General features: G+C 63.0%; 2 protein-coding genes across 7 annotated transcripts; both read left to right on the plus strand.

The window, feature by feature from the left end:
• Nucleotides 1-48: 48 nt before the first annotated feature.
• TEPSIN (TEPSIN adaptor related protein complex 4 accessory protein) lies at nucleotides 49-4,084 on the plus strand. Of its 3 annotated transcripts, none has more exons than XM_030287276.4 (13): nucleotides 49-169; nucleotides 407-479; nucleotides 722-813; nucleotides 907-1,000; nucleotides 1,148-1,215; nucleotides 1,316-1,394; nucleotides 1,493-1,564; nucleotides 1,755-1,955; nucleotides 2,047-2,218; nucleotides 2,460-2,576; nucleotides 2,712-2,790; nucleotides 2,867-3,001; nucleotides 3,265-4,084. In XM_030287276.4, exons 1-13 carry the CDS (start codon nucleotides 128-130, stop codon nucleotides 3,712-3,714), a joined length of 1,674 nt encoding a protein of 557 aa, XP_030143136.4. In that variant the 5' UTR covers nucleotides 49-127; the 3' UTR covers nucleotides 3,715-4,084. The 3 variants fall into 3 exon arrangements, with proteins under 3 accessions (XP_030143136.4, XP_072792990.1, XP_030143137.4); XM_072936889.1 differs by having other exon boundaries at nucleotides 1,764-1,955; XM_030287277.4 differs by having other exon boundaries at nucleotides 50-169; nucleotides 2,463-2,576.
• A 479-nt stretch (nucleotides 4,085-4,563) lies between these two features.
• Nucleotides 4,564-17,195, plus strand: CEP131 (centrosomal protein 131). 4 transcript variants are annotated; one of them, XM_072936884.1, is made up of 27 exons: nucleotides 4,566-4,771; nucleotides 6,244-6,436; nucleotides 7,157-7,242; nucleotides 7,999-8,110; nucleotides 8,208-8,326; nucleotides 8,431-8,544; nucleotides 8,639-8,800; nucleotides 8,970-9,087; nucleotides 9,850-9,966; nucleotides 10,595-10,763; nucleotides 10,876-10,976; nucleotides 11,097-11,279; nucleotides 11,618-11,809; nucleotides 11,924-12,061; nucleotides 12,337-12,462; nucleotides 12,542-12,658; nucleotides 13,552-13,581; nucleotides 13,986-14,088; nucleotides 14,303-14,504; nucleotides 14,727-14,834; nucleotides 14,951-15,068; nucleotides 15,200-15,274; nucleotides 15,358-15,500; nucleotides 15,770-15,947; nucleotides 16,048-16,190; nucleotides 16,821-16,881; nucleotides 16,961-17,195. In XM_072936884.1, the coding sequence occupies exons 2-27, from the start codon at nucleotides 6,266-6,268 to the stop codon at nucleotides 17,027-17,029; spliced, it is 3,255 nt and encodes a 1,084-aa protein (XP_072792985.1). In that variant the 5' UTR covers nucleotides 4,566-4,771; nucleotides 6,244-6,265; the 3' UTR covers nucleotides 17,030-17,195. The 4 variants fall into 4 exon arrangements, with proteins under 4 accessions (XP_072792986.1, XP_072792985.1, XP_072792987.1 ...); XM_072936885.1 differs by lacking the exon at nucleotides 13,552-13,581 and having other exon boundaries at nucleotides 4,564-4,771; nucleotides 11,615-11,809; XM_072936886.1 differs by lacking the exon at nucleotides 13,552-13,581.
• The last annotated feature ends 2,978 nt before the right edge of the window (nucleotides 17,196-20,173 follow it).

The raw sequence follows: 20,173 nt of genomic DNA on the forward strand, positions 1-20,173 counted from the left end.
CCCGCCTTCTCTCTCCGATGATTGGTTGAGCAGCAGAGCTTCGCCCTCTCATTGGTGGAAAACAACTTCTGGGGGGCGGTTCCCTGACGCCGCCGAGGGACCGGGCAGGGCCTGTGCCGGCAGTGTCATGGCGGCGCCGCTGCGGGACCGGCTGAGTTTCTTGAGCCGGGTACGGACCGGGGCTTTTGGGAGGTGGGATGGGGGGGGCTGCCGGGGCGTGACGTCACTGCTTACCGGCGACGTCATCGCTGCACCCCCTCCACCCCCCCCCCCGTCCCCCCACTCGCTTCTGCAGCGGCCTCGCACAGCCCCGGCCGGGCCGGGCCTGCCCCGGGACCTCGGTCCGGTCCCCAGCACCGGGGCCGGGGCGGGTCCGCCCCTCTCACGCCGCCCCCTCCTCCTCCAGCTGCCGGTGTTGCTGCGGGGCACGGCCGACGACGACACCCCGTGCCCCGGGTACCTGTTGGAGGAGATCGCCAGTATCCTTCAGGGAGCCGGGGGCACGGGGCAGGGGGTTCCCCGCGACAGGGAGGGGACCCGGGACAGGGGGAGCTCCCCGGGCTGCTCCAGGCCCTGGTGGGCTTTGGAGGCCTGCGGGGCTGGCTGGGGGCAGCCGTGGGACTGTGGGCCCTGGCTGGGACCCTGTGGAGGGGCTGAATTCCTGGCACTTGGGAGCTGCTGCTATCCTCCTGTCCCGGCTGGATCCCTAACCCGTCCCTAGAGATCTCCCACGAGTCCCCCGGGAGCAGCCAGTGCCTGCTGGAGCATCTCCTCACGCGGCTGCAGAGCAGCTCCTGCCACGTCAAGTTGAAGGTGGGTCCGTGCTGGGAGCACTGGGGGGTGATGGGACGGAGCCCCCCTGCTCCAGGGAGGGCAGCTGTGACTTGTCCTTGTCCCCCGAGCCAGGTGCTGAAGATCCTGCTGCACACCTGCTCTCAGGGCTCCCCCCAGTTTGTCCTGCAGCTGAAGAGGAACGCCAGCTTCATCCGGGAGGCTGCGGGTAACAGCCAGGGGGACATGGCAGAGCAGCAACAGCTCCGTGGGGGGCTGGAGACCCCAGAAGGGCTCCTGCTGCCGAGGCTGTGCCAGGAGCGGGGTCCTACCCCACCTGGGAGTGTCCCCCACCCTCCCTTCTGTGTGTCTGCAGTGTTCTCTGGGCCCCCAGACCCCCTCCACGGCAACAGCTTGAACCAGAAGGTGCGGGCGGCCGCACAGGTGGGTGCTGGAGGGAGCCCCCAGCCCCTTGCTCTGGGGACTCTGGGGTTCCCAGCACTGCCAGCACTCCTCTCTGTCTCTGTGTCTCTCAATCCCACAGGACCTGGCCAGCATTCTGTTCTCGGATGCGCCGCTGCCGCAGCCCCTGGCACTGCCTGCCCGGCCCCTGGCCCCCGCCGGTGAGCACAGCCCTCCCGGGACAGGGGGGCAGAGACACAGCGGGACAGGGGAACCCTGAGTGCCTCTGCCCCTCCTGACATTCCCTGTGCCTCCCCAGGGATGGGCTCCAGCCCCAGCCCCTGTGGCTCCATGCAGGGATTTGGCTTCAGCAGTGACAAGAGCGGCTCTGGTGAGTCCTGGCCGGGCCCTCACTGGGTCCTTTCCTGCTGGGAGCTGGGGCAGGGCCATGGGGTCACTCTGTGCCTCGTGCTCTGAGCTCCCAGAGTTCCCTCAGCCCCTTTGCCAGCCTGGAGCTCGGTGTTGGGGTGATCCCTCGGGGCTGGGCTCCGGGGTTCTCCCAACATCCCAGCCTCTGGCAGCGTCCACAGGAGAGGCCCTGCTGAGCAGCCTCCAGCGGGCGGCCGAGGCCGTGGCCCAGGCCGTGCTCCCGGTGCCGGGGGGGCCCCGGCGGCTCCGTGGGGACCTCCCCGAGGACACCTACGAGCCCATCCGAGCTCCATCCCCTGCCAGCAGCCCGGCCGTGCCGCCCCCGACTCCTCCCGCGCCGCGCGCATCCCGAGGTGGGTCCTGCCGGAGCAGCCGGGGGGTCTGGGGGTCCCCACCGGTCCTGGGGGCTGTGGGGACCCCAGCTCAGCCGCACTGTCCCTGCAGTGAGCCACCAGCCGGGGCTGGCCGGGGGCGGCTGGGAGGAGGTAGACAGCGGGCACAGCTCCCGGGAATCCTCGCAGGGCAACGAGCGGAGCCGCGCCTCGGACTCGGGCAGCAAATCCGGCAGCGACAGCCGCTCCGGGGCCAGCCGGGAGCTGAGCCACGGGGCCGACAGGTGAGAGGGGCCCGGGGCTCCCCTGCCCTGGGACTGTCCCAGGTGTGCTGCCCTCGTTTTCCACACCATGGACCCAGAGTGCCCCGGCACTGCTGGCTGTGTTCCGCCTGGGGCTCGTCCTGCTGGCTGTGGGTGGGCAGAGCTGCTCAGGGTGGGGGTCCCTGTCTGCCAGGGGGTGTGCAGGGAGGGACCCCAGGAGCAGTAAGCAGGTGGCTCCTGTCCCCATGGGCTGTGTCCCCAGCAGGGTGGACGCTGACAGCCCGGGTGACTGCCGGAGGGAGCTGAGCCTGGTGTCGGGACTGACGCGTGGGGCCAGGGTCTTCCTCACCAGGGAGGAAGCTCAGCACTTCCTCAAGGAGTAAGTGTCAGAGAGGGGTGTTCCCTGGGGCTCTGGGGGCTTCTGGGGCAACCTGAGCCCTTCCCTGGCTGCCTGGGCCTGGACTCTGAGGATGGGAAGGTGCTGCAGGTGCCTGTGACCCCCACCCCTGTGCAGGTGTGGGCTCCTCAACTGTGAGGTGGTGCTGGAGCTGCTGGGCCGGGCGCTGGAGGATCCCAGTGACGGTGTCCGCATGGTGAGCACAGGGGGCTCTCCTGGGAGGGCTGGGGGGTGTTTGGGGGCCTGCCAGGCTCAGCTCCCCTTTCCCACAGAGGTCCATGTGTGCCATCTCTGCCCTCGGCTGCTCCGACCTGCTCTCCCCAGAGCAGATCTTTGCCGTGACCCGGCAGCGCCTGCAGCACCTCAGCCAAGGCAGCCCTGGGCCTGTGGCCAACCGAGCAACAAAGGTGACTCTGGGGACATCCCTGTGCGCAGTCCCTTGGGTAGGGGCTCCTGGCGCTGGTTTGCCAGCCCTTGGGGACACACAGCCCTTGGGAGTGGCTCTCTGTATGTGCCAGAGGGGTGGTTTGGCTGCCTTCCCCAGGGTGGGGTGATGCTCCCTCTGAGCCCTGGGGGGGGACCCCGGGGACCGTCCCTGTGCCTGGGCAAAGGTGCCAGGGCCAAACCCCTTTGCTGATGCCACTCTCACTGTGCCTACCCCCTGTCCCAGATGCTGCGGCAGTTCGAGGCCCTGTGCCGGGCCCAGCCCTCCCCGAAGGCCCCACGGCCGCCCTCGGCCCCCTCGGCGGGCTCGGCCACAGACCTGCTCATGGACATCCCGGCCGTGGCCAGCGAGAGCTTCCTGACCCCCCTGAGCCCGGCCCCGGCGCCCGCAGCCCCCGCCGAGGAGCCGGGGGTGGCATCGGAGCCCCCCGGGCAGCCCAGGGCCGCGGTGCCAGCCTGTCCCTGCGAGCAGCACGGGGGGAGCGGGCTGGCAGGGGACACGGCGGCCCCCGGCCTGTCCCTGTTCGCCGGCATGGAGCTGGTGGCGCGTCCTGGCGCGGTGCTCCGGCCGCACTCGCCGCCGGCGGAGCCACGGACGCCGTCCCGGCCCCAGGACGGGGGCACGGACACGGAGGGCACCCTGCAGCCATCGGCCTTCGCCTTCCTCAACATGTAGCTGCTGTCGGGCCCCGGGGGCTGCGGGGGCTCTGCCCCCCTCCCTGCGGGGCCTGCGCTGTCCTGGTGCCTCGGGGGACACAGTCTGACATGGCCACAAGGGCCAGGGCTTCCAGCAGGTGACAATGTCCCTCTTGCAGTCCATGGTGTTCCAGGGCAGGTAGAGGGCACGGCTCCTCGCTCCTCTGAGCTGGACAAGGGTGTGGGACACGCTGGGACTGAGCTGGGGGTACTTTGGGGACCCCAGCATGGCCATGGGTGCTCTTGGGTGGCCCCCAGCTGCAGGCTGGGCTCTGTGGGGGTGGAGTGGGAGCAGGCACCGTCCCCATGGGGCCGGGACCCACCAATAAACCCCCACTCGGGTCTGGGAACGTGTGACTTCTTCTGCGCCGCTGATGGAGCCTGGCCCATGGCGTCTCCTGGCCCATGGCGCCTCCTGGCCCGCAGCCCCACATTTTCCTATAGCCCCATGGCCCCCCAACAGCCCCACAGCTTTCCCACTGCCGCACTGCTCTCCTCCATGCTACAGCCCCTCTAGTAGCCCCATGGTTCCCCCCCTTCCTTACAGCTCGCCCCATGCCCCAGAACCCCCTAATAGCTCCACTCTTTCCCATGGCCCCAAATAATCCCATGTACTCCCCTGCCCCATAGTACCCCCTCCTCAACCCACCCCCCCATAGAGCTATGACGCCCCCATCTTCCTCACGGCTCCCCTCACTCATAGCTCCCCAGTAGCCCCAGTCCCCTTCTCAGGTCCCCAAAATCCCCATTTTCCCCCAAAATCCCCATTTTCCCCCCAAAAAACCCATGAAGGCCCCGCCCACGTGGGTCAGGCCCCGCCCCTTTTCCCGCCCTAAAGCCGCTCCCATCCCAATACTCGCGTCCCATTGGTTGGCTCCTGCTAAGCCCCGCCCCCGCCGCGAATTACGCATTCCTTCTCCATCCCTCCTCAGTCCCGCCCCTTTCCTCCGCCTCGGCCAATCGCGTCTCTTCGCCCGCCCCTTCTCCGTTCCCATTGGCCGCTGGCCGGCAGCCCCGCCCAATGGCTGTGGCCGGAGGTGAGGGGATGGGGGCGTTTAATGGCGGCTGAGGGGTCCGGGGGGCGCGGGGAGTTCCAGGGCAGCGCGGACAGGGCCCGGGCGCTGCTCTCGGCATCACCCCTGCGCCGCGGGGCTCTCACCCGCCTGTGGGTGCGTGGGGCCCAGTACCGTGGTCATGAGGGGTTGGGGTCTGGCGGGGCTTGGAGTGTTTGGGGTCAGGGCTGGGGCTCTGAGGGGACTGGGAGCTGGGGGGTCCTGGAGGGATCTGGGTCATGAGGGCCTGGGGATATGGGCTGGGGTCAGGGGGGGCTCGGGGCTGGGTTTTCTGGCTTGGGGGCCATGGAGGGCTGGGGCTGGGTGCCCTGTGCCTCTTGGTGGGGGTCTGGGACTTGGGGGACTCGGGACCCGGGGATGGGTGTCCTGGGAGGTCCTGGGGGCATCTCGGAACTGGGGACTTGGGCTTGGAGCTGCGGCTGGGGTCCTGCGCCTCGGGAGTGGGGGAATTTGAAGGGACTGGGTTTTGGGAGCTTAGAGGAAGGTGTGGGACCTGGGTGATCCTGAGGGGCTCAGGGATTTGGGAGCTTCAGGTCAGGGCTTGCCCCTGGGTCAGAAGGGGGCTGGGGGGCTTGGGGCCATGGGGGCTTGGGGCTTCAGAGCTGGGGAGTCCGAGCTTCAGGTGTTTGAGGGGCTGGGGGCTCGGGGGGCTGTGCTGGCCTGGGCTCCCGAGCCTGTTTTCCTGCCGCGAGCCCAGCGGTTTCCATGAGAGCCGTTTGTTTCCTCAGGCTGTGGAGCCCACGGCATTGCCAAGGGCTGTGGTGGAGCCCTGAGAGGGGAAGCCAGGGCTGCCAGGGGAGAGGGTTTAGGGACGGTATGGGTAATAAATGTAGAGATAAAGTAATCTGGTCTTTTCCTGGATCAGCACTGGGGCTGGGAGGATGCAGAGGGGAAAAGGTGGGAATGTGCTGCCCCGGGCTGGGAGGGGGGCCCAGCTCTTTCTGTGACCCCTGAGAGGGCATGGACCCTTCTGAAGGAGCTCTTGGCAGGGGGAGGATCCCTTGGGAGCTGCTCAGGTGGTTCTTCAGCATCCCAGCCCCATGTGGGATGTGGGGTGAGCTGAACCTCCAGCCTGCAGAGATGGAGCCGTTCTGGGCCTGTGTGATCCTCTGGCAGCCATGGGCTGTGTCCAGTGAAGCAGCCTGGGGTGGGGAGGTGGGGAGCAGGACTTTTCCCTCCCTTTAGTCCTCTGCTGGAATCCTGGCCCATAAATGTGACAGCAGCACATGAACAGCCATAGGGTTGGGTGAAAGCAGTGAGGAGCTCTCCTGGAGCCTCTCCAGGGCTGTGCTTGGGTTGTTTGCCGTGTGGCAATTCGGAGGAAGGTGTTTTGTGCTGTTGGGCAGCAGTTCCAGCTCTGAGAGACGGTGTTTGCTGGAACGCCCGGTTCCAGGCTGGCTGCTCCACGCCTTCCCCTCTCTCTGCTGTGCTTCCAGGGCTCCTTCCTGCTGCTCCAGCATGAAGAGCACACGGAGCTGCTGCTCTGCCCAGAGCCCCGATGCGGCAGACCTGATCCTGACGGGGCTCCCGGCGCCGGTGTCGCGGCGCCCCGGCAGCGCCTCTCCTGCCAAGCTCATGGCGCGCTCCGTGTCCGTGGCTGCCGACGGCAAAGCCAAGCGGAACGCCCCGGTGAGGCCCTGTCCTTCCCCAGCATGTGGGATGGCTCCAGGCACAGCCATGTCCCTCTTGCCCTGGTGAGGCCCTGTCCTTCCCCGTCCTGTGCCTGGCATGTGGGATGGCTCCAGGCACAGCCCCGTCCCTCTCGCCCCAGTGAGCCCCTGTCCTTCCCCAGCATGTGGGATGGCTCCAGGCACAGCCCCGTCCCTCTCCCTTGGCGATTGCTGCTCATGGCTCTCTGCTGGGTGCAGAAGAGATTCCCTCATCAGGATTCCCTCTTTTCCCTTCCTCGCCCTTCACCTCCCTGCGCCAGTTTCCATCTGGAAACTCCCGATTTCCTGGTGTCTCCTGCTGGGTGGTCAGGCCCAGCCTGCCCCTCATGGAGCACCCCCTGTTCCAAGCGCACCGGGGGCTCCTGAGGGGGGTTCCACAGAGGCAGCGAGCCCCAGGTGCTTGCTGGGCTCGGTCAGGATCCAGCAGCAGACAGCCTGTGCTCCGTGCTGAGTAATCCCTTGGCAGCATTCCCACGCCCTTGTTCCCAGGAGCTTGTGCTGAGGAACGTGTTCCTGCTGGCTCAGCAGCGCCCGAGCGAGGTGTCATTGCCCGCTGCCTCAAGGAGAGCTTGGCAGCCCTGGCATGGTGGGAACTCCGTGTCCCACTGGCTGAGAGGGTGGGGGAGCCTGCCTGTGCTCCACCTGAGGGGGCTGCTGGATTTATCCCTGCTCTCCACAGGAAGATGCGGGATCCCGGGCCATGAACAACCTGCGCAGGTCCAACAGCACCACCCAGGTGAACCAGCGGGTGAACAGCTCACACAGGTACAGCTCCGTGTGTCCGTCTGTCCTGTGGGTGGCACTGGGGGACAGCCCACCCGTCCTGGTCCTGGGGCGAACAGGAGCCTTTCCAAAATACCCTGAGCTCTGTCATGCACTTCAGGAGTTAAACCTGGCCCTGAAAAGCCAAGGTCTGGTACTTGGGTTATTTTTTTGAAGAGGAGGTCCCTTGTTTAGGGTTCCATAGGATCACACAACAGCCCAACCTTAAAGTCCCATGCAGGATCACCTTCCATGAGAGCAGGTTGCTCCAAGCCCCATCCAGTCTGGCCTGGGACACTTCTCTGTCAGAGTATTGCCCAGATTCTATGGGCAGCCTGTGCCAAGGCCTCTCCACCATCACAGGGAAGAATTTCTGTTTGGGGAAATGGAGTGTATTTCTGTGGCGGTGACAAAAAATATTCCATTGGATTCCAACAGCCCTCATGGACTCTCCAGGCCATACCTGGGCTGTGTGAGGAGACAAAGTTCTCTGTTCCCAGTGCCCTCTGTGTTGTGATTTTCCATTTTCCTGTTGGTCTGTGCCTGTCCCTATCACCCCACACCACCCTGGAACCCAAAGCTCTGTGTAAAAATGAATCATTGGTGGGTTTTGTGGCCATATAACAATTCTCCAGCCTCTTTCTCCTGTGTCACACTGAAGTTTCCAAGTGCCCTCTGTAGTCAGAGTCTGTCCTGTGGCTGTGAGTTATTCCAGAACCTCTGTTCTCTCCTCTCTGTATTCCCTGGGTCTGGATGAAGCTCGGAGCAGACAGACTTCCTGGCCTTCTTTGAGGGCAATCCAGTAGGAAGGAAGAAACTGGCAGCTCTGAGCAAAACCTCCCCTGAAAAGAAAACCACGTGGAATATCTTGGTGAGGATGGCAGGCTCTGGCAGTGGGCGGCTCTGTGTTCCTGGTGGTGTTTGAGGAGGTGGGTTTGGTGTCCTTATCCCTGCTGACTCCATGGCAGGATGACCAGCCCCGAGTGTTCCCAGGCCCCTCTGGCTCCCACGGCCTCGAGCCACCCACGGGCATGAGGAGGAAGGAAGCCACAGTGCTCCTGGCTGCCAACTTCACTGCCAACAACAGGTAGGACAGAGGGTCCTGATGGGGAGAGTGGGTGCAGCTGCATGGAGAAAACACCTGGAGGGGGGAAGCTGCTGTTTCTGACACTCCTGGTCTCCCCACACAAGGAGCAACAAGGGCGCAATGGGCAACTGCGTCACCACCATGGTGCACAACAACTACTCCACTGCTGAGAAGGGCCCTGCTCCCAAGAGCTCCAACCAGGCTCCCAGTTCCCTCAAGTGAGTTGGGGGGTGTCCTGGCTCTGCAGCTGGGCTGGCCCCGGGGTTGTGTGTGGTGCAGGACAGGGCTGAGTGGCTTCATCTTCTGTCCCAGCAATGTTGTCAAAGCGGCCTCAAACGAGGATGGGGAAGGCAGCAGCAGCCTCGTGAAGTCTCAGAAGAATTTCTCCAGCAACAACATCATGACCCACAACAACAACAGCAGCAGCAGCAGCGTTCCCCGGAGGACGGAGGTGACCGAGGAGGAGGCTGAGAGGTGAGGGGACGGTGCCAGGAGGTGTGAGGAGCTCCAGGGGAGCTTGTTCTTCTCCTGTGACTCTCACACTGGGGAAAGGCCACTTTTAGTGCCTCTGCAGGTCTTGGTGCTGTGGGGAAGCCATCTGCTGCTCCTGGGGCTGTGCTGACCCTCCTCCCTGTCCGCACAGGTTCATCCAGCAGGTGAACCTGGCTGCTGTCACCATCCAGCGCTGGTACCGGCGGCACTCGCAGCGGCACAGGACGGCGGCCGCAGCTCTGGGGCGCCTGATGGCTGCCAAGAGAGAGGTTGGTCCTGTCCCCTGCTCTGTAGCCCAGACCACCCGACACCCATGTCCCACTAGCCACCCAGCTGGGGTCCCTTTAGTCCCCAGACCTAGGCTGTGAGAGTTGAGGGGGCTCTGGCTTCACATCCAGCCAGCCCCTGCATGGTGCAGAGAGCTGGGGAGGGTCCAGTTCCCTCAGAGCTGTGCTGGCTGTGTCCAGGGATTAGCCTGGGCTGGGTTCCAGCAGGAGCTGAGGCCCAAAGGCTCAGCACCACACAGCTCCAGTTCCCCCAGCCCCCTGCCTGGGAGCAGCCAGACCCTGGCAGTAGCAGCACAAGTCTCCCTGAATTGCCACGCTGGTGGCCAGAGAAGGGATGCCCCATGTCGGCTCATCCTAATAAATCCCTGATGAGATGGCTTGTTAGAGTGACGAGGTTTCGCAGCTATTTGTGTTTCCTTGTGTTCAATTATTTATCCCAGTAATGAAAAGCTCTGTTGCTCTTGCGTGTGAGTCTATTTTTAAGCCTTGTCTCCTCGGTGGTTGCAGACCCAGATGATGATATAATAATAACAATAATAGTAATAATAATAAAAAAAATTGCACTGAGAATCTGAAGAAAATGAGCTGCTCCAAAGTGGAGCTGTGCTGAGAGCTCCTCACCTGCACAGAGGAGAGGATGGAAAGCCTGGATATGGGGTGCCCCAGGTGTGAGTGCCCCTCACACTGCTCAGTGCTGGGTGCTGGAGAGCTCTCAGTAACATTTTTGACCCTCCTCTCTGGAAGGAAAGGCAGCAGCGGATGGAGGAGGGGAATATCCTGGATTTGCAGGAGAGGAAGGACGAGGAGCGACGGAAGATCCGAGAGGAGAAGGCGCGCCTGGCCCGGCACGCTGCCATCCAGGTAGGGCCAGGGCCAGGCTGTGTGACACCATTTGTTGGCATCATCCAGCGAGGCAGCGAGAGGCCTCTCTGCATCTCCAGAGCCTTGGCATGGGGCAGGGTCAGAGCCAGCCTTGGAAATGGAGTGCTCCCTCTGGAGATGGAGGTGCCACGGAGCAGTTTCCTGCTGTGCTCCTGCCAAGCCTTGGCAGCTCATTCTGAGCTTGTGAAGACAGAGCTGGTTTCTTTGTAGTTCTCAGGAAAATGGTGACCACGTTGAGATAGGGAGACTCCAAGCTCTGTGGAATGGCCAAGGATGTGTGTGTGCCCTGGAAATGGAACCCTCTTCAGGATCAGGATCCTACTGGAGAGGGCCGAGTACCACTCTATGTCTCTTGGCAGGAAGCAACACGTCATTGTCACCCTGCTCTTGCAGCTGGTGGTGCAGATGGGGTTGGCACAGGCTGCAGGAATTGGCAGTAAAGCTGGGGATGTTTTAAACCCCAAATTTTCTTTGCCCTAATTGGAAACATTGGAGGAGACACATCAGTGAGCAGCTGGAGGATGCAAAAACACTGCCACAGCCTTGCAGGCATAGGCTTGTGCCTTTCCAAAGCTTCAGGACATCGATGGCTCCTCTGTCCCTGCAGGAGCTGCAGCAGAAAAGGGCCCAAAAGGCCTCGGAGGCGAAGCGCTTGGCAGAAGAGCAGGTGCTGGTGAAGGAGAGCAGGAGGGTGCCCAAGAAGAAGCCTGGTGCCAAGCCTGCCTCAGCCAGGAATGCCAGCCCGGCCGGCAGCCTCACCAAAGCCAACAACACCGGTGAGTCCCTCTGGCGTGTCCCCAGAGCTTTGGGAGTGAGGGGTTTGCTCTGAGGAGCTGCTTCCCAGGGGCTGGCTGGGGCGAGCACCTGAGAGCAGTCTGGTTCCTGCAGAGGCCAAGTCCCCCTCGGCAGCCTCGGAGCCGGAAGGAAGCAGCCTGGGAGTTCTTGGCTCTGTCCCCTTGCAGGACCCCGGGGCAGAGGACAAACTGCAGGTGGGTCTGGCTGTGCCTCCTGGAGGCCTTGGCAGCAGCTGCTCTGCCAGGGCAACATCAGAGCCTTTCCTGGCTTCTGGGGAGACCCAGAAAACTCTCTCATTCTCTCATCTCCCTTAGGATGTGAGCTCCAGGGAGACAGGTAACGAGGACCCGGAGACAGCAGTGGTTGCTGGCAGCAGGGCTCCATCCAAGGTCACACTCAACGAGTTGCTGGACACGCTCCGGCTGCTGGAGGAGGAGCCGGAGCTGCTGCCCCCACCCAAGCTCCTCAAGAAGGACAGATATGCCTGGATGGACAGGGTGAGCTGGGGAATGAGACTGCTGTCCATCCGTGCACAGTGATGGCTGCCTGGTGAGAAACAGCCGGGCACTGCCAGGGAAGGTGGTGGAGGAGCTTGGAGTGCGCGATGGAGGAATTTGGAGGAGGAGATGGAGGAGTGTGGAGGTGGTAGAGGAATTGTTTGGTGCATTGAGGGCTTGGATGTTTGCCCAAGCAGCCCATGCAAAGGCTGGTGGTGGGACAGGGTTTAGCCCAGAGGATCAGGCTGGTTACTGGGGTGCAGTGATGGAGACAAGCCAGCACCTCTTCTCCCGAGCCTTTCCCTGGGTGCTTATTCACCATGGTGAATTCCCAGCAGGAGCCCAGCTCCAACTCCCTGACTGCTGATAACTTGGAGAAGTTTGGGAAGCTGAACCACCCTCCAGGGGTCCCAGAGGACGGGGCTCTGCTCTCGGAGGCCAAGCTCCAAAGCATCATCAGTTTCCTGGATGAGATGGAGAAGTCGGAGCAGGAGAGGCCCAGGTCAGCCGCCTCAGCCACGCAGCGGGAGGTGAGTCCATCTGTGGTCTGGGAATCCATTCCAGGTGGGAATTGTCCCCCATCTCCCTGCCCTCATTCCAGGTGGTTCCACCTCCTTTTCATCATGTTTTTTCTGCTGTGGCAGGGCTTCCTTTTGGAAGAGGAGCTGGCTCACGTGGAGCAGGTGTCAGCGGTTGCTACAGAGGTGACAAACTCCATGATGAGGCTGAAGCTGGAAGTGGAGGAGAAGAAGAGAGCCATCAGCCTGCTGCAGACTGCTCTGGTGTGTCAGCCTTACATGGGGTTCTTGGGGCTATGAAGCACATGATCAGGACTATCCCTTGATTTTACAGAATCGTGGAATTGTGTGGGTTGGAGGGGACCTTAAAGATCATCTAGCTGGGACCTGGGCTGAGCTCCCTTCTCCTCTGTCCTGGGGGTCTGGGTGTTCCTGCTGACAGGGGTGGGAGATGTGAGCACCAGGGCTTTGCTTTAGCTCTGTCCCTCGTTTTCCTGGCCTGAGGGTGATTTCCATGTCGTGGCTGTTTGACCCCACAGACTCAGCAGCGGGAACTGACCGACCGACACATCAAACAGACCGAGCAGGAGCTTGGCCAGCAGCTCAGGCTGCAGAGGGAGCAGTATGAGGCAGCTATCCAGAGGCACCTGGCCTTCATTGACCAGGTAATCCCTCATCCCAGCTCCTGAAGGCAGAGGCTGAGGTGCCTGCACCTGCCTCATGCTGGCTCCTCGCTCTGCCCAGCTCCTCGATGACAAGAAGGTGCTGAGTGAGAAGTGTGAGGCTGTGGTGGCAGAGCTGAAGCAAGTGGACCACAAGTATGGCCAGAAGATCACCCAGATGCAGGAGCAGCACGAGCTGGTGAGGGGACAGGGAAGATGGGGGGGGCACGTGCGTGCTGATTTTGCTCAAATGGGGCCTCTGCCCGGAGCAGTACAGTCTCTGCCACCTTGGTGGGACCTGGAAATTCCAAGGAGCCCTTCCCTGTGCACAGAAAGTCCCTGTCACCACGGAACTTTGTCCTGGCTCCCCAAAAGGCTCCTGTCCTTTGCTGCCCAGGGCCAGGAGCATGGCACTGACCAAGGGACAGTGTAAACTCCCAGGCTGTGCTTGGAGAGACCCTTCCCACACACCTGGCACAGGTTGCCCAGGGAAGCTGTGGCTGCCCCATCCCTGGAAGTGTCCAAGGCCAGGTTGGATAGGACTTGGAGCAACCTGGGATAGTGGAAGGTGTCCCTGCCCATGGCAGGGGGTGGAACTGGATGAACTTTAAGGTCCCTTCCAACCCAAACCATTCTGTGATTCCATGATCCTACTGAAGGCAGAGCTCTCCCAGGCTGAGGGTGCCCAGGGTGCAGTGCTGGCACAAACCAAATGCCATGGAGGAATTTGCTTGTCCTGCCGATGGAGACAGCTCAGCTCGCCCTGTGCCAGGCCTGGCAGGAAGGCAGCACCACTGGGCTCATCTGTCTGTCATCCCAGCTCTGCTGTCCCAGTCCCTGCTTGTCCTTGGCCTTGGAGCTGAGCTCATGCCGGGCCAGACCGTGGGGGTCCCTTGGTCCCTGGAGCAGGCTTCAACCACACGGGCTCCTGGCCAGTCCTTCAGCTGGTCCCTGTCCTTGTCCCTAGTGCTGTCTCCCTTCACCCCCTTGGATTCCTGCCCTGCCTGTGGCTTCCACAGACACGCCTGCGTGGATTTTCCTCTTGCCCACCATTCCCCTTCTCTCTCCATCCCCTCCTTTCTCTCTCCCCAGGTCTGGCGCACTTTGGGCCCCTTTTGTGAGGTAAATGTGGTCTTTGCTCTCTTTTGTGCCTTGCCCTCTGCTCTCGTGCCCTGACCTGCTCTGGCCCTGCTCCACCCCCTGCCAGAGGGTTTTCCATGGCAGGGAGAGGGAAGGCTGGAGAGGAAAGCACCATCACACAGGGACAGATGGGCTGCCCTGCATGCAGAGACCCTCGGCAGCCCCCAGCTCCCCTTCCCTCTCCATCGGTGCTCTCATGTCTTGGCAGCGAGCACTTTCCCAAGGGGATGGAGAAGGCACTGGGGAGAGTGTGTGGCCACTTCTCTGGGCTGAAAGAACACACCTGGCCAGGGCTGTGCGTGTATCCATGCACAGCTCCACAGCTTCCTTCCCAGCAGCCTGGCTCCCAGGGCTTTTCTGAGGTTTTCCCATTTGCTTCCAAACAGGAGATTAAGAAACTGAAGGAACTCATGAGCGCAACTGAGAAAATCCGGCGGGAGAAGTGGATTGAGGAGAAAACCAAAAAGATCAAAGAAATCACGGTGAAAGGTACGGGCAGGTTCCTCAGCAGCAGCTGGAGCCAGGGCAATGCCAGGGTGGTCCAGCAGAGATTGGGAAGAGCTCCTTGCTGTGGGCAGTGTTTTCTCCCTGTTTCTGGGGGAGCAGATGCCAAAGGGCAAAAGAAACCCCTCTGTGCTCATCCCCTTTGAGGGCACCGGGTGGGATCCAGGCCGAGCCGTGCCAGTCCTTCCCGCTGTCCCAGGGCTGGAGCCGGAGATCCAGAAGCTCATGGCCAAGCACCGTGAGGACATCCGGCAGCTGAAGCTGCTGCACGAGGCCGAGCTGCTGCAGTCGGACGAGCGGGCGGCGCTGCACTACGGGCGGCAGGCGCAGGAGCTGCGGGGGCTGCTGGAGCGGGAGAAGGAGGAGCAGAGCCAGCGGGAGCGCGAGCGGGCCCGGCAGAGGTGCGTCACCCCGGGCTCGGCGCTGATCTAGGGTGCAGTCCAGCACCAGTCTGCTGCTGCGATCCCGATATTTGCAGCTCCATGGGGAGCTCCCCTTTCTCTCCACCGGCCTCAGGTGGGCGACGCTGCTGAGCTGGGAGCACCCTCTGGCATGGCGAAGGGCAGTGTGGAGAAGAGGCCGAGTGCTCGAAGGCACATCCCTGGAGTGTCTGTGCCCCACAGGTGTGAGCAGCAGCTGGAGCAGGAGGAGCAGGCGCTGGAGCTGCAGCGGCGCCGGCTCTATGCCGAGGTGGCTGAGGAGAAGGAGCGGCTGAGCCAGCAAGCAGCCAGGTGGGCAGGCTGGGGCCTGGGGCTGGGGGCAGCCCCGAGCTGTGGGGCTGGGCTCCCTGGGCCAGATTCCGTGGGAAGAGGGGCTGGTGTGGATGCTGGGAGCTGTGTCTGTGCAGGCAGCGAGCAGAGGCAGAGGAGCTGCGGCGGCAGCTGGAGGCCAACAGCTCGGCCCTCACCCGGGCGCTGCGGGACGAGTATGCCAAGGAGAAGGAGGAGCAGGAGAGGCGGCACCAGGTCTGATTCCCCCTCACCTCCAGCCCTTTGGGTGCTGGCACCACCAAGCCTCGGACCCCACAGGGGCAGCCGCCCCCAGCCAGCACGGGAGGGTCCCAGAACTGAGCTGTTGTTTTCCCTTCTCCTCACAGGCAGAACTGAAGGTGCTGAAGGACCAGCTGGAGCTGGAGAAGCAGGCCTGGGAGGCCAACTACGTGAAGAAGGAGGTAATGGCAAGAGCTGTCTTCCAAAGGTGCCACCCATGGGCTCTAAGAGGAATTGGAGGCCACGTTTGCTGTCTCCATTCCAGGAGGCCTGGCTGCTCTCTCGGGAGCGGGAGCTGCGGGAGGAGATGAGGAAGGAGAGGGACAAAGAGATCGAGCTGGTGATCCAGCGCCTGGAGGCCGACACATCCTTGGCCAAGGAGGAGAGTGAGAGGGCAGCAGAGAACAGGTGAGGAGGAAAGGGAGGAGGGAGGTCCTCCAGAGCTCCAGAGGCTGGTCTGTTTTCCCTGTCCCCGGGCATCTCTCCAGTGAGCACTGGAGCAGTGTTAGTGCAGGAAGGAGCAGCTCACAGGGACAAAGTTCACCTCTCACCTGAGGAAACAGCCCCGGATCTCCTGTGGGACAGCGCTGCCCTTGCTGCTGCATCCTGACCCCTCATCCTGGGATGAGCCAGGCTGCAGTGGGATGAGGCAGGCAGCCTGTCCTTCCTGCCCACAGGATCAAGAGGATCCGAGACAAGTACGAGGTGGAGCTGCAGGAGCTGGAGCGGTCGGAGCGGAAGCTGCAGGAGCGCTGCAATGAGCTGAAGGGGCGGCTGGCCGAGCTGGAGGGGGACAGCATGCGGCTGCAGGGCCTGCTGAAGCACAAGGAGCAGGAGCTGGAGGAGATCCGGAAGGTGAGCGGGGAGCAGAGCCAGGGCCCTGCCTGGCCCGTGCCTGGGTGTGTGGGAGCGGCTGTCCCAGGGGCACAGAGGCCTGACTGAGGTGATGTGGCAGGAGTTTGCAGACAGGCTGGTGGGGATGGAGGAGGAGAACGCGCGGCTGAAGGCAGAGATGGCGGAGCTGAGGGCCCGGCAGCACCTGGAGCTGGACAGGCTGGTGCGGGAGAAGGACCAGGAGCTGGAAGAGGTTCACAGGAGGTGAGGAGCCCAGGCAGGGTGCAGGAGCTCAGTGCTGCATCCTTGGGAATGGCTTCCAGCCCTGTCCAGGCAAACCAGGCAGAGAAGTCTTGTCTGAACTGACTGCTGCTCAGCCACCCTGAATCCTCTGTCCCTTGTCACTGCTGGCCTGCTCTGTGCCATTGTGTCCCCAGGGCTGTTCCTCTGCCTGCACGGAGGACATGAGTGCCAGGAGAGGCCAGTGGAGCACAGCTCTGTCTGCGTTCCTCCCTGGCAGGAGCCCTGGCCAGGATCACTGTCACCTCCTGGGGGCTCTCTGTGGCTCACACATGATACCTGTGACTGCAGCCATGTGATCTTCTCCAGAGAGGCAGGGCCCAGGGTCAGGGCACAGCCACAGAGGCTGAGGGCAGCTGGGACATCCCCAGAATGCCGTGATAATTAACCCTTAGGAAGCTAATGTACCTTTCTTCCTGTAGACAAGTCAATTGACACTACACAGCACCCCCCATTGGAATAAAGCTGCTGCCAGTGTGTGATGGCACCCGGAGCCCAGCTGTGGCTGGGGAGAGGGGCTGAGCTCCCCTGCTGGGGCAGGGCCCAGCCCCATGTTTGGCACTGGGGTGCTCAGCCCCCGCTGTCCATGTCCAGGGTGAAGGCGGCGGTGCTGAGGAAGGAGGAGAGCATGAGCAGCCTGCGGAGGCAGTACGAGGTGAGTGAGGGCTCCTGGCCCTGCCCTGGCCGTGGCTGGGCGGGCACTGGGAGCTCGCTGTGCCCTGTGCTCCGTGCAGGCGGCCGTGCAGAGAGCCAGCCTGCTGGAATCGCTGCTGCAGCGGCAGCGGCAGCTGGCCGCCGAGTGAGTGTCCTGCCGGGCAGGGAGCGGGGCTGGTGCCGGCCTCGGGCCCTCCCCTCCCTCCTCCCTTCTTCTCCACAGCCTGGGCCCACTGCCCTGGCCGTGCTGGGACACTTGGTGGCCTTTAGATGGTTGGGAGTTTTGTTCTGATAATAAATCTCTGCTGGTTTCTACAGCTGTTTCTATACTTGTGCATGTCAGTGTCAGGGCACCAGTGGCTCTTCCACGAGGTCTGTGTCCACTCCCACCTTCCCAACCCCATTCCTGCATCCCAAGACTCTCCCTTTGCTCTGAGGGTCCCCAGCACCCCAATCTATGCCTTGCTTCCCGTTCTAAGCTGAAACATCCCGTAGGATGCAGGGAATGGAGCCATGGCAGGATGTGATCCCACAGCCTCTGCTACCTGCAGATTCCTCAGCACCCCCTGGCAGGGCCGGGCAATGCCTGGGCTGGGCCGGTGGCATCTGTTTCCTCTCGGCCGGGGTGTGCAGCCGCCCTGGTCCCTCCCCCGGGCCGGGGCTCGGAGCAGGGCCGGCAGATGTTTTCTGGGCAGAGTGTCGGTGTTTCCCATCCGTCCTGCTGGTCCCAGTGCCGGGGCGGGGACAGAGGGTGGCTGGGCCCTGCACAGCGGAGCCGTGCCGCTCTCTGTTCCCCTGTCCCCGCTGTGCCAGGCTGCAGAGTGCCGGGGAAAGCCGGGCACGCCGCTTGTTCCGCTGGTGGTTCTTTTCCGAGGAGTTTCCTGAGCGCTGCTTCCGAGCCCGGCCCTGCCCAGCGGCTCCGGGATCTGCCGTGGGAGAAGGGGGCTCGGCCCTCCCGCTGCCCGGCCCTGGGGCTCGGTGTGGGACCCCGAGCCCCGAGCATCGCCGCTGTGGGGTGGGCACGGGCACCCACCCACGGCCCGCGGGGTGTGCCCGGCCCGGCTCCCGGCATCTTCCCGGCCCCTCCCCGCCATCGCCCGGGCTAATTTCTAGGCCAGTGCCCGGTTCAGGCATGAATAAATCAGCGCCGTTGCATAACGGGGATGCGGATTTTCACCGCCTGGCTGCCCGTGCCCGTGCCTGCGCCCCCGCCCGCAGCCCGGGGGTCCCGCGGGACCGGCGTGGCACGAGCGGGTCCCGCTCCCGGTCCCGCTCCCGGTCCCGGTCCTGCCGAGCCGCGGCACGGCGGCGCTGCGGGCTGTGCCCGAGATCCCCGGTTCAGGAGCCCCGTTCCCCCCGCTGCCCCGGGATTAGGGGCCGAGCGGGGCCGGGAAGGAGGTCAGGAGCACCGGGGGCTTTTGGCAGCCGCCGCGCGGGAATCGCGGCTCAATCTGGTGTCTGCCCGGGAGGGGATTAGCTGCAGCCCCAGACAAAGCAGCCGAGAAGCCGGACCAAGTGGCAGGATCCGAGCAGGGTAATCTCCCCTTGGGAAAAGTCTGTAATCTCCCCCGCTAATTGTCTGACCGGGAGGGGATGTCAGGGGACCGGTGCCACCCTGCGCTTCTGCCGGGCTTGGAGCAGCGCTGCCACAGCCCCGACTCCCTGGGGCTTTGGGTCTCTATTCTCCTTTGGGTTTTTCCCTTTTACAACCACGTTGGAAATCTGTGGGAAGCGGGACAAGCGGCAGGAGGCACAGGGCAGGGTGTGACAGAGCTCAGCCCTTCTCCCGGGTGTGTCCAGTGGGGCTGCTGGGGGTGTCACCTGGGCACGGAGGGTGCTGGGACATGGGACTGCAGTGCTTGGTGTCCCAGCTGAGCTGGGGATTCCGGTTCTTCCCAAGGTTGGCACAGCAGGGCTGGGCAGGCACACACTCCTTTCTCATGCCCCTAACCCATCCCTATCCCAGTGTCATCCCCAGTCCATCTCTGTCCTTGTCTTCTTTCCTATCTCATTCTCAGTTCCATTCCCCCCCAGTCTTAATTCTCATCCCCATCCCATCCCATCCCATCCCATCCCATCCCATCCCATCCCATCCCATCCCATCCCATCCCATCCCATCCCATCCCATCCCATCCCATCCCATCCCATCCCATCCCATCCCATCCCATCCCATCCCATCCCATCCCATCCCATCCCATCCTTATCCTCATTTTCTCCCTATTCCACCCTCTCCCAGACACAGGAGGGAAGGGACACTGGGTACTGGGGCTGCCACCCCCAACACAACATCGGGTGATTTTATCCCCTCCCACTCGCCAAAGCCCCCCTGCCTCTTCCCAGTGCCAGGAAGGCCTCAGCTCGTCCTTGTCCCACCCACTCTGGGACCAGCTGAGTGTGCTGGGGATGCTGGGGGCGGCTGGGCCCGGTGGGTGCCCGGTGTGGGTGGGTGGGTGCCCGGTGTGGGCTCGGCACAGCCGCCCACCCCATCCCACTCAGCCAGTGCCAGCTCAGCTGCACAGGGAGTGAGGCTGGCCCTGAAAACCACCCCGATGGCAAGTGGCCACCCACTCCCACAGGACTATGGCTGGTCCAGAGGGCACCAATGGCACCAAAGTTCCCAGAGACTCCGAATGCTTCTGCACCAGGTGAATGTGACTGTACCAGGTCAGTGCCACCTTTGTTCAGCTGCTCTGAGGCCCAGGAAGGCTCATGGAGGAGCTCAGGGTGTCCCACATGTGGGGTCAAGGCAATTTGCACATCCAGAAAGGACCAGGGACCCAGTGTTGGGAACAATGGGAGCAATGGGGTGCCCATGAGCTGCACCCCTGCCAGCAGTCTCCAAAATTAATGATGGGGCATCAGCAGTCCCCTGTTACCCCTGGCAGAGGGACTGGGGGGTCCTGTGGGACAGAGCTGCTCCAGAGCAGAGAAATGCAGAGGCAAAGGAGAAGGGAGAAAGTGGCTCCAACGTGTTTATTCTCCCAGCAGCCGGTAATTTTTCCAGGCCTGTATCTATTTGTGGCAACGTGACATGTGCAGCGTGGTGCTGTTCTGTGCAGGCTTGAAGGCTTGTAAAAAATTAATCGTGTACGCAAAATTTGGCTTTAAATATTCAAACTGGCAGTGGGGATGTGTGAGCCCCGTGCTCAGAGCTGAGCCCAGCAAGGGCTGGGACAAGGGGGTTCCCAGGAAGGGGATGGGACAGGACTGTCCAGTCATGGCCCTGAAGGAAGGTCCAACCTGGTTCCCAGGTGGGCTCGGTGACCAGTGGCACCCAGAGCTTTGCCAGGGTC

This window comes from Taeniopygia guttata, chromosome 18 (genome assembly GCF_048771995.1).
Source record: "Taeniopygia guttata chromosome 18, bTaeGut7.mat, whole genome shotgun sequence".
Taxonomy (NCBI): Eukaryota; Metazoa; Chordata; class Aves; order Passeriformes; family Estrildidae; genus Taeniopygia; species Taeniopygia guttata.